The following is a 21,282-nucleotide window of genomic DNA, read 5'->3' on the forward strand; positions in this document are numbered from 1 at the left end:
TTTGTATATCCTCTGCCACAATGTTTATTAAAATGTAATATTCTTACAGGGTTAAGAAACACAATCTTTCTATGTACAGGAAAACTGAAAACAAAGACAATATAAGGAAAAGAGGAAAAAATAATAAAACTCAGCGTTGATCTTCAAGATTATTTCCCTGATCACGTTCAAGAAGTCAGTCGTTTCTCCAGAAGGTCTGAAAGGTGTGCACTTTACCGTCATGAAAATGCAGTGCATTTATTTTAGAAAGAGCTTTGGAAGATCCTTGGATTTGAGAAGGGGAAAACGCAAGGGTTTGTGTCCGTGGTGTTCTTCTGGCCCCAGCTCCTTTGAAAGGTTAGCAGTTTCCATATTCTGCAGCTTGCATGGACTCGTTTTCAAAATTATTCAACTAAACCTCCTATCTCCCATCAGGAGGGTCATGGTGCATTTCTGGTGTATAGGTTAGAAGCACAATCATTACCCAAAGATGCAGAAGAGCCTAAAACAAATAAAAAAAGAACATAAAAAAACATTCAGATTCTATACTCAATCTTATATTTAAGTTTCTAATGTCCCAATTTATTAGGTTGTTAAAAAAAAACTTATGCCCCTCTAATTTTGTTTTTAATTAATAGAATATACATTTATGTGAATACAGTGTTGGGCATAAAAAGTATTCCAATGCGTATGATTATACAATCATATGGGTGTGAGCATTATTTATATCCAAATGAATTTAAATGCATTTTAATAAATACAAATTAAGTCTTAAAATAAAGATGTTTGTCATTTTTTTTTTCATCTAAAGCGATAGAAATACACTTACCATGTATATAATTATGAATACTCTTGCCACTGGGTAACGTCGAAGAAAGATCCCGAGCCGGATGCTGAAATAGCAAAAAAGAATCGGTTCACAGTAAGTAATATGCAGGTATTATTCATGCATATACAATGCAGTTAGAATTGTGCTTAATGGAGTTGTGAGTTCTAGTACAGCATTACTCTTAATAAAAATTAAAGCAACGATTACAAATAAAAGTAATGGCAGTGGAATTGTGAATTAAACTTGTTTTTATTTCAAGAGTAAATCCTTAAGAGACCTGCTCAATTAATTATGTATAAAAAGACAGACATATACACACAGTTTACCTAAATTTGTCTATTGTACTTGCTGCATTGCGAACTTTCCCATACATTCCCGCAGCTGGGCTTTCAGTATCGCTGAAGAGGATGGGTACATTTCTTAGACGAGCACCTTCAAAAAAGAAAAGGGAAAAAAAACAGACAGCAATAGTTACCGATGTAAGAAACTATATGTTTGTAACAGTAAAAGAACATGCTGAACCTGCCTTTTATACAAATACTTTTCTTTCTAAATGAATTTAGAATCAGTAATTATTTTTTATACCCACACAATGTGGAATTGTCAACTGTGTCTTTACTCATCTGCTCTCAGCAATGGCATCTGTACCCACATGGAGAGAATGAGGTAGTGTAGATAGGCTTCTCCTACCCATCCACCCAATGAGACATGGATTCTGTGACATGCTTCTATCTCTGAGGCAATTCACAGGAGGGCAGTGCTGACCAGAGGATCCTTCAGGATGTAAGTGAGCACTGCCTAGGCACCATGATAACCAAGTTGCCCCAGTGCTGCCAGACTCTGATCTGCCTCTCAGGATTAAACAGTTGAATACCCAATGACAGAGCTGCTTGAGATTCCTCATCACCTGAACTCTTACTGATTCATGACTACAGGATCAAGGGATTATTGACCACGGTTCCAAACTACCACTGTGTCCAGGATCTTGGGTGTAACACCTTAAATACTGAACTTTCAAGTGTGGAAACACTATCCCTTAACCAGGGCTTTGACGTGAGTGTGTTCACTTTCTCTGTGCAGCTCAAAGGAATGTTGGGAAGGAAATTGCAACATATGAAACTGCACAGCTCATGAGCCACTGAGGATTTTAAGTCCCTGTAGGTGTCCCTCCACAATCCAATGAGTGCTCCTTGTGTCTCGTGAATTTCAAGAGCGTACCCTCAGTGCCCTCCATCGCCGCCATGCTGATGGCCGGCCCGTTGAGGGCGCTGCCCTGCAGGCTCTTCAGCTGCTGCTCCATTCGCTCCAGCTGGAAGACCAGCGAGCTCTTCTCCGTGCCCAGGGCCTCCAGCATCGTCTGCTTCTGGATGAGCGTCTCCGTCAGCTGGTGCAGCCGGTTCTCCAGCTCCACCTGGCTGCTGTTGCTCAGAGTTTTGTTAGTGAGCTGCAGCGGAGAGCGGGAAAGCAGCGCGTGAGACCTACATAGAGAAGTCACCTTCTCTAAACTCCTTCAAATCCAGACTCAAAACCTTCTTCTTCAGAAAAGCCTTTACTTAACTGGTTCCATTCTTCACCCCTCTGCTCTTCTTAATACCACCTTCCACGGTCTCCTCTATTGTTATTGTTGTATTGTTGTAATTATAATTGTCTCCTATCTTGTGAAATCTTCTTATTTATTGTTGTAGTCTTCTTATTTATTGTTATTGTCATCCTGTAAAGCGCTTTGAGAAGCCACCTTTAAAGGCGCTATATAAAATAAAGTTTATTATTATTATTACATGAAGAGCTGAAGGCTAAACCCAGGGGTTTTGTGTCAATTGAATTCCATGTGTTAGGGGCAATGTCTGAAAGCATGATCCTGCGCCCAAAAAAACAAAATGCTCCCAAAAATTGGAATCGCCAATTGTTTCTTTACTGCTCTGCTCACAGCAATGACTCCTATACCTACATAGAGAGAATGCCCTCATGCAAGTTCTCTCTGTTCTTTATAACTTATATTCCTTTTGCTACATTTAATGTACTGCTTACACAAGATTAAGTGCAGACCAAGCATTCATTTTTAACTGCTAATTCTTCCAGAGTGAGGCTTCAATGGGTTAATGGTCTGGTTTATAAGAAATACAGAGGGGAGACGACAATGTTATTCACTCTTCTTCACTATAATCCTTAGATTTGCTGGCTTCTGTCCAGAGGCATAAAGCCTGGACCAGCATTGATGATGTTGCCCAAGTGCGACAGAAGATTAATGTGCCCTGTTTTAGCTATGGAAGGTGTCAAACCGATGTAAGTATGCGCATCGCGATACAAACCAATTTTGGGTGCCTGCAAATGAAATATTGGTTCTTCTGAATAGTTATCTGTAATTATAACACATAAGTAATTTAAAGGTCTTACAGACTATGGACAATACGAATGGTGACAGATTACCAATATCTTTGCACTCAAATTGCAGTCTCCTCTTTCAAAACGCATTAGACAGTGAAGATGCCACTATCTGAGCATAATAATTAATAATTGCTTATACTTATATAGCGCTTTTCTGGACACTCCACTCAAAGCGCTTTACAGGTAATGGGGACTCCCCTCCAGCACCACCAATGTGCAGCCCCCACCTGGATGATACAATGGCAGCCATAGTGCGCCAGAATGCTCACCACACATCAGCTATCAGTGGGGAGGAGTGCAGAGTAATGAAGCCAATTCATAGAGGGGGATTATTAGGAGGCCATGATTGGTAAGGGCCAATGGGAAATTTGGCCAGGACGCCAGGGTTACACCCCTACTCTTTTCGAGAAACGCCCTAGGAGAAGTGTGCTTACAGGAAGTTGTGTATACAACCAAATTTGTACAATTGGGAAAGAATTGTGCTCTGCAAAGTAGAATTATTTTACTACTTTTTATATGTTTCAGCATTAGTCTGCATAACATCTCAGTCAGAAACATGAAAAGCAAGTGAGTCCCCATAGCAACTCCTAATTTCCTATTTGAGATGGAAAGTAGAGTAAGCAGGTCCTGAGGTCGCTCTGGCTTGTCAAAACCCGAGAATACAGACCGCAGCACTGCAATGACTCTCAGGAACGCATCTCTGGCCATAAGCAGGTGCAAGAATTGCACAGAACGACAGGGAGAACACAATACAGCTGTTCAGCCACACAGTTACCATATTACCTCACAGTACCTCCTCTTGTAATGAACACAAAGAATCACCACAATCTTTGACCTGATTTCGGAGTTTTTGGATTTCCTCCTCTCGGTCTTTGATTCTGCTCTGTAGGGTGTTTTTAGTACGATGAAGTTCTTCTTCCATGTATTGTAGTTCCTATAAAACACAAATCTATGCTCATCCCTTGTATTTTTTTAAAACCAGGATTCTTGTTTTACGTACTTTAGGGACATCAGTTCATTCTTCAGTAGAGCAGACAAAAAGGAACATATCATGATTTAAACAACCCTTTGTTGATGGTAGATGGTATTTTTTTTAACTGTTTGTATTAATTGATCATGTGCAAAAACAGGATCTCTTCAAATACACAAATGACAATAAATAGTTTCTATTTTTAGAGTTTACTTAGTTTAACCCTTCAAATTTGAACAGATTTTGAGATTTTGTTCTTAACACTTAAGATAAACTTAACTAAAACAAAACCCAGACTAAATGAGCTGTGTAATTGTAATTTGTAATTGTGGAGCATAAATCCTTAGATGTAGGTGTGCAAAGGGTGGCTGAATCTGATAAGCAATGCCATTTGTCAAATCCTTTCCCTCCATTTGTTTTATTATTTATATTTTTATCACTGTGGCCCATTAGGTATATTTATCTTATCAAACAGGTTCAACAGGCAAAAAACGTAGAGTTAACTAATTCCTTTCACAATTATATTAATGCCCTTACCACCTTTTTACTAAGACAGATTGTTAAATGACTGTTTAAAGACTACTGAGTAAATTATGCAATAAAAAACAAGAAAGACACCAGACCCTAACCCACATTAGGCATTATCTTAGTCAAAGATACAGGACCCTGAACCAGTAGGAATATAAACATCCACTTACTACATTTGAACTATTTGATGAAAGCAGTTACCAAGGAAACAGCTGATAATGTTTCACCCCACCCCTATGTTTTCTTTCGTAACTACGGACAAAACCTGAAAGTCGTTAAATATTGCCGCAAATTTACATTTCCCATCAGATGTGCATTGCTCGCTGATGAGACTCAAAGGACATTAACTGAAGAAGACAAGATAACAGGCATACTCCTCAAGTCATATTCCTTGAGAAGTAGGGCACATTGTTTTTACACACAACCCCTCAATAAAAGCAGCACATGACTATTCTGAAGGAGTAAACATTAGTCAGCCAGAAAAGGACTAAGAGCAAAAGTCTTAGGTTTTGTACCAACAGCTCACTTTGAAAGTTTCCCACGCCTGGTAATGCTAATCCTGTCCAATTTCTGTGCCCTTTGTTTTCCGGGTTGCTCTGCTCTCTTCCTGCTCTCTAGCTGCTGAGACGCAAACCTGTTTCTGCCTCTCCAGCTCAGCCTCCACTTCCTGCTTGGCTCTCCTCTGCGTGTTCAACTGCTCCTGCAGCTCCTGAAGCTGCTCACGGGAAGATTCTGACTCTGCCAGCTGCTGGTTCTCCACTTCCTGTTTGTTTCAATAAAAAGACAGGATAGGCAACATTCAACAAGAAGTCAAACTGAGAATTCTAGACTTTCGTATTTTTTGCAGGTAGTTGCTAAAATGCGGACCAGCAGGTGAAAAAAAGCAGTGTGCTCTTTCTAAACATTGCCTGGAGTAGAACAAAACCTGGCAGACTACAGTGTATTACGTACTGTTAATCCTACTTGACCCTACACACTGTCGTCAATCTGGATCCAGCCTGTGATGTTTGCTTGCTCCTGTTGGAGCACTGTGGAACAAACTAGCATTGCCATGGCAGCTGGCCACACCTCTTACCACCTGTCAGTCAGTGTCTGCTGCCACAAATATGCAATCGGACAAGAGACCTGTACCACCTGGCAATTTATGATCACGCCTGCCTCAGGTGGTTCAGGTTTAAGTTCTGCTTGGACTATGCTCTGTAGTATAGAGTCTGCTCTATGAGTCTACTTGGAAAGTCCCTGTATCCTTAGCTCACAACCTGTATTCCCGAGTTCCCAACCTTGCAGTGCATGTTCAACTCTCATGCCTTGGTACTGTGTATTTCTCGTGCTATAGACCATGAAACAATTACTAAAGTTTTCAATTTCCATTTGAAATATGCAATGGTCAACTCATTTCTTTCTCCTAGCAAATGAATTGTGTTTTTTCTAAGCATGACTTCAACTGAGCAGTGAAATACAGTTAATTATTGAATTATTATGGATTACCTCCTGGCTAATTTAGTCGTACACAGAGCTACACAGCAGGTCACCTCTGTGCAACGCTGACGAGCAGACAGGATCAAGCCGGCAGACCCTGACCTGTATCTCCGTGCGAAGCTGCTGGATCTGGCCCAGGAGTTTCTGGATCTCCTCCCTCTGCAGATCCCTCTCGTGCCGCAGCTCCTCCAGCTCCATCGTGCTGGCTGTGTGGCCGTCCAGCCCCTCCAGCCCTGAGCCCTCCTTCAGACTACTGATCAGCTTTTCCTTGGACTGCAAAGCACAATTCAAATACAGTCTGCAAACAGGAAAGGTAGAAACACGCACCAGCTTCTGCTCCTTTGCTGCCATTCTGAAGCCCATGAGCTTGCAGACAACTACTTGCTTACTACCTGAGGACTAACCACAAACATAACATCCAGTGTGTTACAGAGTCACAATACTGAGAAGGTCTCCAGTTTACAGGTCGAGTGACCTGGGGTGGGGATTGTACCTGGAGAATACGCGAGGCCTTCTGTTTGTAGTCCAGCATTTCCTGCCGGACGGCCTCCGCGGCGCCGCGGGCTACCCTCAGCTGCTGCTGCAGCTCGTCCGCTCGCCTCTTCTCCTCCGCGCTCTTCCTCTCCATGGCGGTCAGGGCCTCGGCCAGGGCCTGGCGCTCCCCCTCCACCTTCGCCTGGCGCGTGGCAGACTCGCTCTGCGGGGCCAGAGAAGCACGGCGGTCACCCTGCTGGACGCAGCCCGGCCGGCGCTGCGCGCCTCCAGTCACATTCCTTTTTCAATGCGCCGCGCCCAGAAAAGACAGGAACGCAGCACAGAATAAAGGACGTAGTGTTTGCAGGATGAGCGTCTCCTTCATTTTCCATTGCATGATCCCACAATGAGGGAGTGAACAGGAGAGACCATATTCTCAGCACGGTACAGGCCTTGGTGGCAGGCAACCGGGGTCTTTATACATTATTTATCCAAAAGCATAAACGAACACAGAAGCTAGGATAAGAAAAAGAGGAATATAAATTCACCCTTGTTATAATAAGCCCAAAGCTTGATCGCTGTCAGCCCATATTTCTAAGTCAGATGAAGATGCTTTCTGCTTATCATTAATCAGCCCGGGAACATGGAAAGACTTCAAAGTAAGGGGATTAAGAAGCCCCATCTTGCAAATATCCATTATTTTTCAGTCCTTCCCACTTTAAACAAGATCTGTCGTTTTCGACCACGTTAAAAGGGGATGCTCAGAAGATACCGGTTTCCACCTTAACTGCATTTCTGCTCTGTGACGCGCCACTTTCTGTGATGGTTATCATTATGAGCGAGGCCAGTCGGGGTGGAACGTAAGCCGTCGCTGGTGACACCTCTGACCTGCATCTGCCGGTAGCTCTCCTGCTCACGCTTCAGGAAGGCCTCGGCCTCCCTCAGCCGCTCCTGCAGGGTCTGCAGCGCCTGGTTGTGCAGGCTGCTCCCCTCGTTGTGGTCTTGCAGGATCCTTGACGGGTCAGGAAGGGAAACCTTACAATTAACCATGACGGGGGAAAGACAGCACCATGCAGGAAGGGGAAAACATTCAGCCTCTCCATCTCGGAAGCACAAGCAATTTGTTGCTCGGGATTGTGCTCACAACCTGTTCTCCTAGCCTGCATCATTGGCTATATCACCTTAAATATCTTTAAGCAGCTCTTCAATTCACATCCACTCGAATCAAAGCAAATAATAATAATAATAAATTATTATTATTATAATTATTATTAAAGCAAATAAGAATATGTTCTAACAGATTTACACCTAAAGATTTATGGAAGCTATATGGAGAGATCCCTGTAGTATACAGTTGCTTGTTGAGTTCAAAAAACACCTTGAATTAATCTGTACTGGCTTCTGGATTTATTGTGCAGTGACCCTGAGTCTAATTTGGGAAGAAAAACTAGCACAAAGGGCAGCAACTGCAAACATAGTTGGGGATTGTGGGGACTGCATGTTATCAAGGTCACATGCACAACGCTGCCATCTGGTGGACTGACACTGCACCTATAAAGTCTAATTTGACATCAAGCAGACTCTAGCAGGCGTTCAAACTGCTTAAGGCTGGGAAGTGTAATATGCACTGCAATATGAAAACTTAATCCCACGTAGCAGTCGCACGGCAATTACACCAAACCGCTGTCATCCTTACTGACTGTAATGGGCAACTGCTGAGATCATCGGCTGCCAGCTCCCCCCCCACACAGATCTATACTCGTCTAGGATGACAAGGAGGACAGGGAATATCATGGCTGACCCCTCACACCCTGGCTACTCTCTCTTCCAGCGGTCTCCCTCTCAGCGGAAACCAAGAGTGAGAGCCCTAAGATCCGGGACTAACCAACACCTGCACAGTTTCTTCCCCCAGGCCATAACTCTTATAAAGAAGGACACTTCTCTCATCCCTACCCTGTGATCAGTTACATTTTCATTTCACAGCACATGCTACCGATATCTGCTGTAAATATACGCAGTAGCCACTGTACATTTTATTACTCAACTGTATTTACTTATAAATTGTACATATCACTGAGATTTGTTTTGAGCAGTAGATTTTTTTTGTTACTTTTATCTTAGTGGAATTTATGTCGACACCTGCACCTAGAGACATTCTTTGCATATCCTGTACTCGGCGAATAAGAGTTTCTGATTCTGAAAAGGTAAGGCAGCGACAACACTGCTTTCTGAAGCATGAGCAACGCAGAGTTCCCAGCAGCCCAGCAGGCACACGCGCGCTCACCTGGATCGCTCGCTCTGCGCCGCCTCCAGGGCCTCGGTGCGCGCCCGGAGCAGCTGGTCCGCTTCGTCCAGCCTGACCCTCAGCACGGCCAGCTGGGCGTCCTTGGCGGAGGCGGCTTCGGTGAGGTCGTCCACCCGCGAGCGCAGCTCTCGCGCGGTGCGGTCCGCCCGCGAGTGGTCGCCATTCCACTTGTCCACGCGGGCCCGCGTCTTGGTCAGCTCTGGGAACGAGCAGTCACAGCCTCCGCGTGACCCCGGGACACACCGAGGAGCTCGCAGTGGCTCTCCAAACTCTCAGAGAACAGCCAATCAGACACCGCTTCCTGGATGGACTCGCGCCGTCTTAATTCCACCTTACAAAACCAGACTCACTCTATACTCAGATTTAAGCCACATCCCTCACTCTCCTCCTCCGCTGCCTGGAGGTTAAGTCTAAACCATCCGTGTTTTCCTTTCCAACTCTTAAAGCATCTCCTCACAAACACACTCCTGCTTCCTTTTCTAAAGACAGAAGCAGGACCCTCTAAACAACAGCCTTTTCCTCTCTCTAAACTCACCTCCCTCTCTGTCGCAGCCAAGATTCCTGCTTGCTTGCATCGTAAGAGTCTTTTCTCTGCCTAACTGCTTCCATTCTAACTCTCACATGGCTACATATCCCAGGACATTCTCATTATGGCTGTGGTAACAGCACAGAGGATTTACCAGCAATCGGTGAGATTCACACCACTGTCGTAATAAAGCCCAATCCATCATTCAGGATCCCAACCATCCCGGCCACAAACTGTTCCCCCCCACGGCACTCTGGCAAGCAGTAAGGCACTATTAAAGCATGGACCACTAGGCTTAAGAACAGCTTCTCCCCTACTGCAGTGCACATCCTGAACAGTTAGCTGCAATGCCTCAGATTTAATGCATGTCTGCACTATGCACTTTTTGCATGGGCTACCCTGTTTTTTCTTCACTATTACACATTGATTGTTTTCTACAACACATTTATTGTTCTGGTTGTTGTTATTTATTGCGTTTGTAATGTACTGTCTACATTGTGTGGTGTTGTCTGTTGTACTGCGGATGTCCCGAGAGATCAACGCAAATAAGAATCCCCATTTACATGTACATACAGTATGGCAATAAACCCCTCTACTGTGCTCTAAGACCCTTGTCCTTTCCTAAGCATTCCCTTCATTACTCCGATTGTTCCCTTCTTTCGTCTCGTCTTCGCTTGCCTGTTTAGCTGTTCCTTCTCTCTCTATTTTGAAAGCATACCTAGGTGCATCAGGACTGCAGTGTCTCTGTCCAGTTTCCAACACCTGTTCATCTAGAAGGAACATCCCTACTTGCAGAATGGAAACTTTAAATCATTGCCACAGGGCTCGAGCACATGAGCCACTGTGGGAGATCAGGTCAGAAGAACGTTTTACTGGTCTTTTGAACACATGAGAGGCTGCTGCCAGGCCCTCAGTGGGCCAGCCCAGCTCAGCCCTACCTTCCTGTGTTTCTTTGGATCTCTGGATAAGGGCAGCCATTTCCTGATTGAGAGAGGACACTTCATTGCGGAGCAGCTGGTTCTCCAGGCGGAGGCTGGACAGCACCTGGCTTTGCCCGTTGTCTTTCCCTGGGAGAGCCGGACCATCCACAGTGGGCAGCTCTTCTTTGGCAGGCTCCTGAGACCCCGCCAAGCCCGAGTCCGAGCTCTCAGGCGTGTCTGGACAGGGAAAGAGGCCACAATGTCACCTCACTCCCTCACTATTGTTATTTAAACATGGCTTAGCAAAATGTTAAGAGCGGAAATAAACTTGACAAAAACTGCTAAGCATAAACGAATTGTGCAGCTGTCTCCACGCCAATCAAGGCTTAAAGAACACACAAGGCAAAATACTCTTCCAGCAAAGTCATCAACAAATACTGTTATAGGACCACTACAGTCACTCTGGGCCATTCCTCAGCAAAGAGCTTTAAATAAACCACTGCAGTCCCACAGAAAGACAGGCTGTGTACTAAACAATCCCTCTCATCAGTCCTAACCTTCAGATTTGAGCATATTTGACCACAGGTGGACAAATGCTTGTGACTGGACAGCTAAGTGTTGAAACATGGGCTACTGACACCCTAGATCCAGGTTCATAAATGGGGCCTCACTCTATTTAAAAGGCTGTGATGTTCGATTCTTCCACATGGGCAAAATAACAGATGCAGTTCGGGGAGAGGAAATCATCAGAGAGGAGTGGCTGTTTTTTTCTCTGTTCACACCAGACAAGACAGCACGCCTTCATCTGTAATGGGCGCGTACACAAACGGACCAATAAGTGGCCAGTGCAGTGAAAACTCTCAGCTCCGAAGAGGAAGGAAAACGCCCCCCCAACCCTCGAACCCGGCCTTGCCTTGGCCCTGCTCCCTGCTGGAGCCGTCCTCGGAGGTCTTCACGCTCTGGGTGCTGGTGGAGATGGAGCTGAGGCTGGAGGCCCGAGACAGGCCCTGCGAAGAGGCGGCGGCGGCCTTGGGCTTCTCCCTCTTGGCGTCCAGCTTCCCGGTCAGGGACTTGTCCGTGCTGTTCAGGAAATCGAAGAGCAGGTCGTCGTCGGGCTCCGTCTTCTTCGGCCTCACGAAAGGAGCTCTCGAGGAGCCCGCGTCGCTCGTGCCGAGGGCGGGCCTGGGGGCGCTGGCCACGTTGGCGGTGCCAGCCAAGAGAGTGGCCTGCTGCTTCTTAATGTTGCCCGCGGCTGCCGTGACAAAGCTGGGGGCCTCGGGGGGGGCATGAGGGGGCCCTGCCTCGTGCCCGTGGTACGCCCCCGCATACTGAGAGGCTGAGTCTGTGGCGTCGTAGGCAAACGTCACTCTCTCCTGCTGCTTGCTCAGAGCACTCGCAGCCCCCTGGTCCACTTTGTTCAAGAAATCTTCTGCCTTCCCAGCGATGTCCGCCAACCAAGACATTCTGGACCTTCGAGGAAAAAGGCTCAGGTTACACATACAGACCCTTCCGTTCTGCAGCACATCAAGAGCTCATACTCGCAGGTCGAACTGGAAAACAACGCTTCGTCAAATGAACAACGCAATGTGGCAGGCAGAACTAAAATCCTGAGAAGTGCATGAAGAAAAAACAAGCAGAAGAAGGCATGTTACATCTGAATCCAAGGGGGAAAAAAAAGCACTCATCAAATACCAGCAGCCAGGTTATGAACATTTATTCTTCAAGTCACCTGAGATCTTTAAAGGTGGTATTACGGTTTAAACTTCATCTCCAATAATTCTAAAACTCTTTGCAGACGGCAATATTGACTGTAATTAAAGGGAAATATTGTGTAAATTCTATTGTGTAAATTGTTTTTTCTACGTTTTCTCCGGTTACGTAAGGATAACAGTACTGTAGCAAAATAAATACCAAATCTCTCCTGCTCCATCCCAGTTAATCCAACGCAATTTACTAGTACAACTCGTGAAAGCTATCACTGTTCAAACTGCAAGCATACACACACCCTAAAGCAAGGAGGGAGATTATTTACACACTCCTAGACAAATCATCCCAGTGCCTGTGCTAGTTTTTGAACAGTTGTAAAAACAAGTCTCCATTCTAACGGCTTTGCAAGATTTATTTGGCCTTTTGAAGATAAGCGCATGATTTTACTTGAGCTATTCCGAAATCACAAAGCCACGAACGGTGAGAAAATTACTATTCAGTCATTTTACTAACTGCTCGAAAAAGGCCAATATATTATCATTAATCCAACGCAGTTTTAAACAACCAACCGGCGGTCTGAATCGCATCACCTTAGCCTACTGTACTCACAAGAGACAGCAGAGTTCCACACCGACCGGCTGCACAAGTCGACAGAGTAAAGAAAATGCAAGAATAAAAACAGAAAACACGCAGCGTTTCCTCGGCATGCGTGCTTATAGATTCGTGCGTCAGAGAGTGCAGCTTAACCAGTGTTCTGATTTATTTAGTCTGCAATTCAGACACAAGGTAGGTTCGCTTATATGATAATGACGGTACGTTTACGGCACACGTTGATGACTGCAGTGTCGAAGAGAAATATTAAATAAAAAAATATTGTACCATTCAAGAACATCACACCTCTTGGGGAATTCGCTGCAGTTGGCTAACTCTCATAGGTGAACTCGCTGTGGGGGCCTCTGAACGTTTTTACCTGATCTGTCCTTCACTTACCTTCAACGTGTCTGACCTTGATATGCACACGATATGTAGCTTTGTGATCCCAGCAGTAAAAAGCGAGCAAAGAACAAGAAATTTCAAAAGGATGAAGATTTCGGTGTTGGTAAAACACTCTGCTCAGCTGCTGCTGCTATCAACCCTCCTCCATGATGATGATCTTGGAGACGTGGACCAGGAACTACTGATTCAGGACCCAAAACAGAGTGCCCTCCGTGCTGCCGAATCAAAAATAACTTCCAGCAAAGGGGAAAAGGAGACAACTATACATTCCGTGTAATCAGCCAACGTCCAAAATTAATTGCACTATTTAAACAAGTGTATCTCGTAAACTGTACTACCGGGTGGAGTACTAAAATTGATCCACATAGCAAATGGACAATGGTGTTACATATTCCCACGGACATCGACAAACTCCCCACCAGGGGGCGCTACCTCAGTGCACTTTTTTCCATGTGAGAGTAACATCGGTGCTTGGACTACCACAACAAATAGGCGTTTAAAGAGTTCATGGATGATGCATACGTGTAACCCGTGAATAGGTTTTACAAGCAGCTGCGCCATATCACGTGAATATGAACTCACAACTTAACGAAGAAAAAAATACTTCGATTGCAATAACTCAAGATACTTTAACCTTGCACTTGACCTGTGTCTGAAGCATAAATGACAGATTAATTTAATGATAATGGCTGAGTTGTTTTCGAAATTGTAAAGAGGAAAGATGAATCTAGATTAGATCAGAGCATTATTATTATTGCATTTCCTAATAAAAAAATCCTATTAGGGAAGGGAGGCTCAAAATAATGCTACAATTTACACACATAGTACTAAAACAAAAGTTAATCTTAAATTCTAGAAAATGAATGTTCTGGCTATGTCAAGGTCTTTTTTTATTTTAATGACGTTATAAGTATAAGCCGTCATAAAACAGAAAGGAATGCCTTAATCAAGACGTCCAAGGCAAACAACCAGGCAATTTCATTTATCATGAGGACAAAAGTATTTAAAAAATAAAAGATAACTAGTGAAAACGTTATATTTCAACTTGTCGAGACACGTTATCTAGGATGAACCATATTAAACGTTTTCGTATTTTACATTGGAAAGGTTTGTTCCCAGATACTATGTTTAACGCTATCCATTGGGAAGTGTGATACGTAGTATACAGTAAACCCAGTCTCCAAGTTACTATTTAATATTTTAACTGGAACTTTTTACAAATCAAAATCCCTCAACGATGCGTTAATTGCAATATTTATCTTGCCCAAATAGGAAAGTAACAAAGGAGGAATCCAGTACAGTTTAACTACATGGACAGAGCAAGTGACTGTTGAAAACGTAATTCGTTTATAGTGGGGTACATTTCAGTAGGGAGACTTTCAAGTAGGTAGCTGCGTCAGCATGCGTAAAGTAGGGCACAAAGGAACAGATACATTTTATTCCAGGCTAAAAGGGGAAAGAAAATAGACGCAACGTTTCGGCTGGGGAGCCTGTCCATCTGAGTAGGGAGTATTGTTACTGTAGTGGCGGGTATTATGCATTATGTAACCACTCTCAAAACGGAACGTTTTGCTTCGTGGACGTTCCCGCGGTCGTGTGCTGTCGTTTAGGTGTAGTGGGGAGTGTCACGTTACTATCACGAGGGATGCAGCACGAGAGAGGAAATGCTGATGCCGTCCGAAGTGGTCAGGCCGCAATGGAGAACCGGTTTGCAAACGATAAGAAGAGAAGTTATTAAACGGAGTCGTTATAAGACAGCGGTTAAAATGCGTAGGTGTACAAAAAAGGGAACAATTCTAGCTGAAGACAGGACGTTACAGTGAAAGTGGGTACTGTTAAATTGTGGCTTTTAAAACAAGTGACTTCTCTGATCTGGGCGAAGAAAAGTATTTTTATTGTGGTCTATTTAAGGGAGAACTTATCAAGCGAAAGGCAGAAAGTCTTAAATCTGAAGCTGAATTTCATGGAGTCATTGTAGGACTAACCAAAACACTAAATATAATTTTCAAACAATAGTTTCCCAATTGCAAACGGAACGCAATTAGTCCCAATTTTAGAAGTGCACTTAAATGGAAAGACGTTAATGTGTAAATTCAGAATACCGCCTTTGCTGAGATGAACGCTTACAATGTGCATGTACAGTAATCGTGTACTTCTCAGCAGTTTGCTATCCCCGTTGTGAAAATGCGTCATTTAGAACAAGGTTCTTTTTACACTGAACAGTAAAGTCATAGTGCTGAATTGACACATTAATTGAAGTGCTTTTGAAACATTCCGTCCTGTCTCAAGGTCTGCCAGTGAACGCCACCATACCCAAATATTCATTAAAAACTACGTCTTACATGTTTTTTTTTAAATCAACATAATGTTGATGTTGAACATAATGTATTGTGTACGCGATAAAGGGTTCGGCTGATATGATTAATAACACTTAATCAAAATTAAGTGATTTCCTTTACACGGGTATATTGAGGACGGAGAATACGAAACGTTGTTTTTTTTACAAAAAGAGTGGTAGGTGTCTGAACTGCCTTCCAGGGCCGTCGCCAGAACAATCCGGGGGTGCGGGTTTGAGCGGCAGTTTGAGACACGTGACTAAGCGGACACGTAGTAACGATGTTTTTCTGAGCTGGTCTGCGTTAAGGAGAGCGGAAATTTCCTTGTCGTTTTTAATGCGAATTTCATGCTCCTTCCATATGGCCTTGCAGGTTAAATGTTCCTTCGAAGTGGAGTGTTTATAAAACACTCTGTCCCTCTCTGCGGCGTGTTTCCAGTCATGGTACCCCCTACCTGTAAAAGTTGAGTCAGTTGCGCGGGCACTGTTGAACTTCCTACAGGGTTAGCAAAATGCTGCGTCGACCCTATACTCGAGCCATTCTCGATTATAGTACCGGCAATAAGATACAAAAGAGCGATTCTTACCCTGAAACAGACGGACAGGGTTGGGTTTTTCAACCCCTAGGTCATCAGGGGCCAGCGCCAGTGGTCCACAAATGACCAGACAGGAGCCTTTATTGGTTAAACTGGCTCCGTCTTTAACAGCAAAATTAGCATGGCTGGAATTAGCATGTGCACTTCTGCCGTTGTCCATGTCGAGCGCCCTTCCCTCACTTCTGCTCCATTTTCCCCCACTACTAGCAATGGAGATGGTCCTTTGAACCATTTTCTTATATCCATTATTTAGACTTGTTAGCCTAGCTTTCTGATTAACGAAATGAGTTGAAACAATTTCTGGCTACAAAACCGCCTTGTGTTTTGCATTATAAATCCCGTTCTGAAACCTCAGATATGACGCATGCTCCAGCTACGTTTTTTCATTCATGACAGAAAAAAAAGATTGAAATGTTAGGTTAGTTACATAACTATTTTTCAATATTTCTAAAAAAGACCCGAAAACGTGTTTTGCCACTTTATTAGAAAATTGTTTGGGGGGGCACGTTAGGCCACATGGGGGTGGGGCACTACCCCCCTTAGCGACGGCTGTGCTGCCTTCCCACCCAAGGCGTACAAACTCAGGGCTCTGTTAAGAAAATGATAGGCCGATCTAGCTACTAAACTACCAAACGAGCAAGATTGGCCCGAAGGCATCCCCTCGTTTGCAACTTTTCTTAGTTTTTATGCTTTAACGCATAGAAATTGTTAAAAGCGTACTTTCTGTGAATATTTTAAGGGTTGCAAGGTGGACATCGCTAGAATAAGAGGCCGGGCTTCTGAGAAATCTTATTCTGATCTGGACAACAAGCAATGGAGAAGTGCACAATGAGATGACAGTTTTCGAAATAAATGTGAACGGATAAATCAATCTCTCCCTCACCGTGCAGAAGAAGGTATTGTATACAGTGCTGTACCCGCCCATGCGCATAGATTGGCCCGTCATTAAGTCCGCCCCATATTGCCTCTGAATCAGGCTGCTCTGATATATAACAAAGATCTCTTCAAGCCGTTATCAGTTTTCTGCTGATCTGACAGCGACTCTGTAAAAGGTAAGGTAATTTACTACAGAAATATAAAACCTAGCGTGTTGTGTCAGAATAATCCGTCTGTATGTGTGTGCGGGTTATGGAAAAAGTTACGGTGCAGGCGCCTGATGGCCAGGCAGTGAGTTTTTGGGAATGTCAATAACAAGCCTCTGGTGTGCATCCAGTCACGCGCCCAGCTGGCAGGCTAGCTATGTGAAAATAGCTCGAACCGTTACAAAACCAGCTTACCGCCGTTGACAATCGAGAAGGATTGTTTCATACTTATTGGATCTCTGGCAATTGTGCAGGATATGAAGGTCACACATGACACTATAGTTGGAACCTGCCGCTTTATAAATGTTCTGCCTAGACGAAATCTATAAACCTGTCGCGTTTTTAGCAGTTATCGACCTATGTTAATATGACCACATTATTCACTGTTAAGTCACAAAAGATGGGGAAAATGCTAAGGCAGCAGAGTGCAGCACAGTGAATGCAGGGAGTGTTTAAGACCAAACGCTTCTTTTTTTATTGCTCCTACCAAGTTCAATCATTAACCTCGCGGTAATTACACGAGAGAAAGCCGTGGCTGTCGCCTACTAAATATAGGAGATATCGATCTTATTTTACTTGAGTGACTGCTTGGTCGTCGTGTATCGCACGTTTAGCTATGGGAAAACCGCACGTTTCATGTCGAGACAAGACAATTCCGTGGAAATTCACCACACCTAGTACTAGTACTGTACATACTGTGCTGTATCTGTCTGACGAACGCCAAGGGTCTCCTGTGGCGATTCTGCCCGTTCCCAGGGCCGTAGACCGTCCCCAGTCAGCCTTCGGGAAGCTCTAGGATGGTAGTTCCAAATCACAAGTAAATGTTATTAAATCCGCGCTGAAAAAAAATAGATGAAACGCTACGTTTTGGCCGCTGAGTCTTCTTCAGGTATCAAGCTCGCAGCGGCTTCGCCGCATCATATCCTAGTAGTACTAGTACTTTGTAAACAAACGTCGGCTAGGAAATAAAATCGAAAAAACACCATGAAATACAGACAAAACGTTTCTTAATATACATTATCCGTGCATTTGAATTGTCAGCCTTTTGTGTTGCTTTAGTCGATAGGTGGTAAAATATTAGACTAGAAAGATATACTGTAAGTAGATATGTATAGCAAATATAGGACTTTATTTTTATATCAGTTTGAATGTGTTTTAGCACTCCTGTCCTGCAGTCCTTGATTTTCGTTGGTTTTTGCTTTTAGTATAGCAGGAGTTTAGCGTCCTCTAGATAGTCATTAAAGAGTCGGCTCTTTAATGGCAATATTATTTTCATATTTAAAAACGGAATAAACTATCAAAAAAGTTGCGAATACTTGTGTGAGAACATTAATTGTTTAAATTTACGGTAATGTGATGAATAATTTCAGGATGACCTTTACAGTGAAAAGCACTTTCTAATGAAGTGGTAGTAGATACACTTTAGTAATCCGATATATGCAGATAAAGAGTAGGTTTCAGAATTAAAGATCATATCTTTCTTATACTTTATTATCGATAAAACCAAGCCAAAGGGAGTTATGCTGTGGTTTGGAACAATAATAAAAAGAGTACAATTTTTTGCTTGTTAAGACAGTAGGGGGAATAGGCTTTTGCTTTTTTTTAATGCATTGCTGTATCTGTTTAAATGGTTGTTGAAAAGTTATTTTTTAATGAATTCCTCTGAAGTAACTTGCGACAAGGAGATTTTAGCTGGAACAGTAAATGCTACCTTTTTCACAGATTGGAAATCTTATAGGTGTCTGACAGGAGATAAATCTTTAATGTCTTGGAGGTAGCATTGAGCAGCAGCCGCTGTTACCCCTGCGTTCACCTCAGGTCGTCAGGAAAGAGGGCTGCGAGTTGTGTAACAACTCCTCCTGTCGACGTCGCTACTAAGGCAGACCTGGAACCTTCTTCACACTTCTACCCAAAAAGTCTGGAAATGTCAGAGTTAAAAAAAAAGTCTGCATGTCTTCTTTCTCAGAGGGGCAGGACAAAGGCAGCGTCAGGATGTTTCTGAAGACTGTAGCGCTGGTGGGCCTTTTCCTGGTCCTGGGTGCGAGGGCTCTTCCACTGCAAGAGGCAGAGAACGATGGGAAGAACTGGGTGGTGATCGTCGCAGGCTCCAATGGCTGGTACAACTACAGACACCAGGTATTTTTATCCGTGTGTTATTTTTCCAATTATAACAGTGCCACTTTTGTCCAAAGAGGCACTCATTTGTGCCCATTCATGCAGCTGGGTATTTTCCTCGAGCAGTCTCTAGGAAGTGCCTTGCTCAAGGGCCCAACAGGACTGTCTCACCTGGCTTTTGATCCCCGGAACCTTAGTTGCTTGTCCAGAGCCCTGATCACTGCTCCAGTTTTGAAATTAGCCTCACTTCACTCTGGTAGCCTTTAGCTCAAGTTCCATTTGTGTTAGCCAGACAGTCTGAGCCTCTTGCAGCTTGCATATTGTGTAGTTTTCTCTCAGGGGTGTTGTGTGTGTATACTCACCCTGGTGAGTGTATTTGTTAACACAAAAATGGAGAGGATGTAGCTGTTGAAATGGTGGAGTTACTTCCCCAAAAACGAGCCATCTGACTCTTTTCCAGTATTATAATAATCAACACCTAAATCTCTGGGAAAAAGAGTAATTTACTATAACAGACATATTACAGTGACACACAGAAACTACACATAAAACAATCACAATTACTGAAGTTTTTCATTACGTTGATGTGCTATATACAGTACTGTAGTTTCATTTCTCTACACATGACAGAGTTGTCATCCAAGCATGTTGTCCTTTACTTTCAGAACAGCTATTTTTGAGAAGTGTGTTCTGACAGCGTCGCAAAATTACTTTTAAAAGCTATGAGCCTGCAGATTTGGGAACCGCAGTACGTTCTGTTACAAATAAAGTGAATGAAAACCAATTAAAAAATAGATTTCAGGTTCATATGTGCTTGTCTCACCAGAACTATCTATTTTGCAAAGATACTAAAATGTATAGGAACAAATAACAGGTTTTTTCCATGCTGAAGAGAGATGAAAGAAAACACAACATTTCAATCTTCTCTTTTCAGCATGGAATAAACCTATTACTTGTTCCTTTGCAGCCTACGCATGCTGATGCATCTACCCACTTGAACTACTAAAATATATACTACATTTATGAAAACTAAAAAAAGATACTTTTAGATGAATAATGTCAGTTAAACTAGTAACATCTATTCTATTTAAGATGCTGTTTATTCAGCTTGAACCTGTTACCCTTTAACACCCTTTGCCTAATTGCTAATATTTGGAAAAGAGTACTGAGAGAATTGACAGAACAAAAGAGTGGACAAAGCATTGAATGAAAAATGGGAAACACTTAACATATCGAGACTCACATTATAGGAAAGGACTGCTTATCAAGGTGAAGCAAGCAGTATTCTGTACTTATAAGAAGTGACTTGCACTTTGTGGCTTTCGTGATAAGCACACCACTGTTAGTGTTGTTTACTGTACTTCCTTTTGCTCTGCTCAAACTTACAGCTGGGTGTTCCTTTCGAAATTCAGCTGGAATTATGAAATACCAATAAATCTATTTTAAGATGTGAAGTAGTTCCCTGTCTAGACACCTGGACATTTCACAGAAAGTGTGTTAATTTAGTAAAATGAGATTTTTCAATGCAATCATTTTTCCCTTTTTATAATTTGATTATATAGTTTATTTGACATGCAAATTACTCTTGGCCACAAGTAAATATATATTCTGTAATAGAATTAATATTGAGGAAATGAAAGTTTTGAACACTTCCTAAGGCATGTGATGTTTTAAAATGGGATTTCCCCACAAAAATCTAAACTTTTCTTTTAATGGTTATGAATTCAAGACCTAGAGCACATCTGCTCACAAAACAAAGAGGTCTAGCTCCAAGAACCTATTTTTCTTTCCACTCTTGGTTGCTTTAAACCTCACATGCTGTGGTTTGCAATTTGCCTAATTATTCTGAAAAAGAATGCTCTAGTACAGTATATGATGTTACATCTCTTCTAGTTCCTAAGTATATTAGTCACTCTGTACATTCACAAATTGAAAAGTGTGCAGCTGTTTGGTAATTTCACTATTTGTACAATGCTGAATGAATAAATTCCTAGAATGAAACAGCGGGAATAGTTCAAGCCATATTCTGTCCATCTTCCTTTTCAGTAAGCCAGTG

The 21,282-nt window shown here is 43.0% G+C and overlaps 2 protein-coding genes across 3 annotated transcripts in view; one reads left to right on the forward strand and one right to left on the reverse strand.

Annotated features, from left to right (window-relative positions):
* Nucleotides 1-18,015, reverse strand: golga5 (golgin A5). 2 transcript variants are annotated; one of them, XM_088648662.1, is made up of 13 exons: nt 17,808-18,015; nt 11,309-11,865; nt 10,414-10,632; nt 8,929-9,148; nt 7,533-7,656; nt 6,664-6,867; nt 6,273-6,443; nt 5,326-5,454; nt 4,029-4,127; nt 2,027-2,252; nt 1,135-1,240; nt 809-872; nt 1-481 (listed from the first exon to the last, which is right to left on the reverse strand). In XM_088648662.1, the coding sequence occupies exons 2-13, from the start codon at nt 11,856-11,858 to the stop codon at nt 401-403; spliced, it is 2,193 nt and encodes a 730-aa protein (XP_088504788.1). In that variant the 5' UTR covers nt 11,859-11,865; nt 17,808-18,015; the 3' UTR covers nt 1-400. The 2 variants fall into 2 exon arrangements, with proteins under 2 accessions (XP_088504788.1, XP_088504787.1); XM_088648661.1 differs by lacking the exon at nt 17,808-18,015 and adding an exon at nt 13,093-13,436.
* The window catches only part of lgmn (legumain), a 19,245-nt gene continuing 14,903 nt past the window's right edge, over nt 16,941-21,282 (forward strand). Inside the window, exons 1-2 of the mRNA XM_088648663.1 lie at nt 16,941-17,081; nt 19,078-19,247. Of these exons, the coding sequence (XP_088504789.1) occupies nt 19,104-19,247 (144 nt within the window). The 5' untranslated portion in view covers nt 16,941-17,081; nt 19,078-19,103. The remainder of the gene's footprint in view (nt 17,082-19,077; nt 19,248-21,282) is intronic.

The sequence above is a fragment of the Lepisosteus platostomus genome, chromosome 10 (assembly GCF_059453375.1).
Source record: "Lepisosteus platostomus isolate fLepPlt1 chromosome 10, fLepPlt1.hap1, whole genome shotgun sequence".
Classification (NCBI taxonomy): domain Eukaryota; kingdom Metazoa; phylum Chordata; class Actinopteri; order Semionotiformes; family Lepisosteidae; genus Lepisosteus; species Lepisosteus platostomus.

Excerpts from the sequence above, each read along its gene's own strand:
- golga5 (XM_088648662.1), bottom strand. The coding sequence starts at position 11,858 with ATGTCTTGGTTGGCGGACATCGCTGGGAAGGCAGAAGATTTCTTGAAC. Across the intron at positions 10,633-11,308 it reads CAGCAGGGAGCAGGGCCAAG|ACACGCCTGAGAGCTCGGAC; the intron begins GCAAGGCCGGGT and ends TTCCCTGTCCAG. Across the intron at positions 6,868-7,532 it reads AGAGCTACCGGCAGATGCAG|AGCGAGTCTGCCACGCGCCA; the intron begins GTCAGAGGTGTC and ends CTGGCCCCGCAG.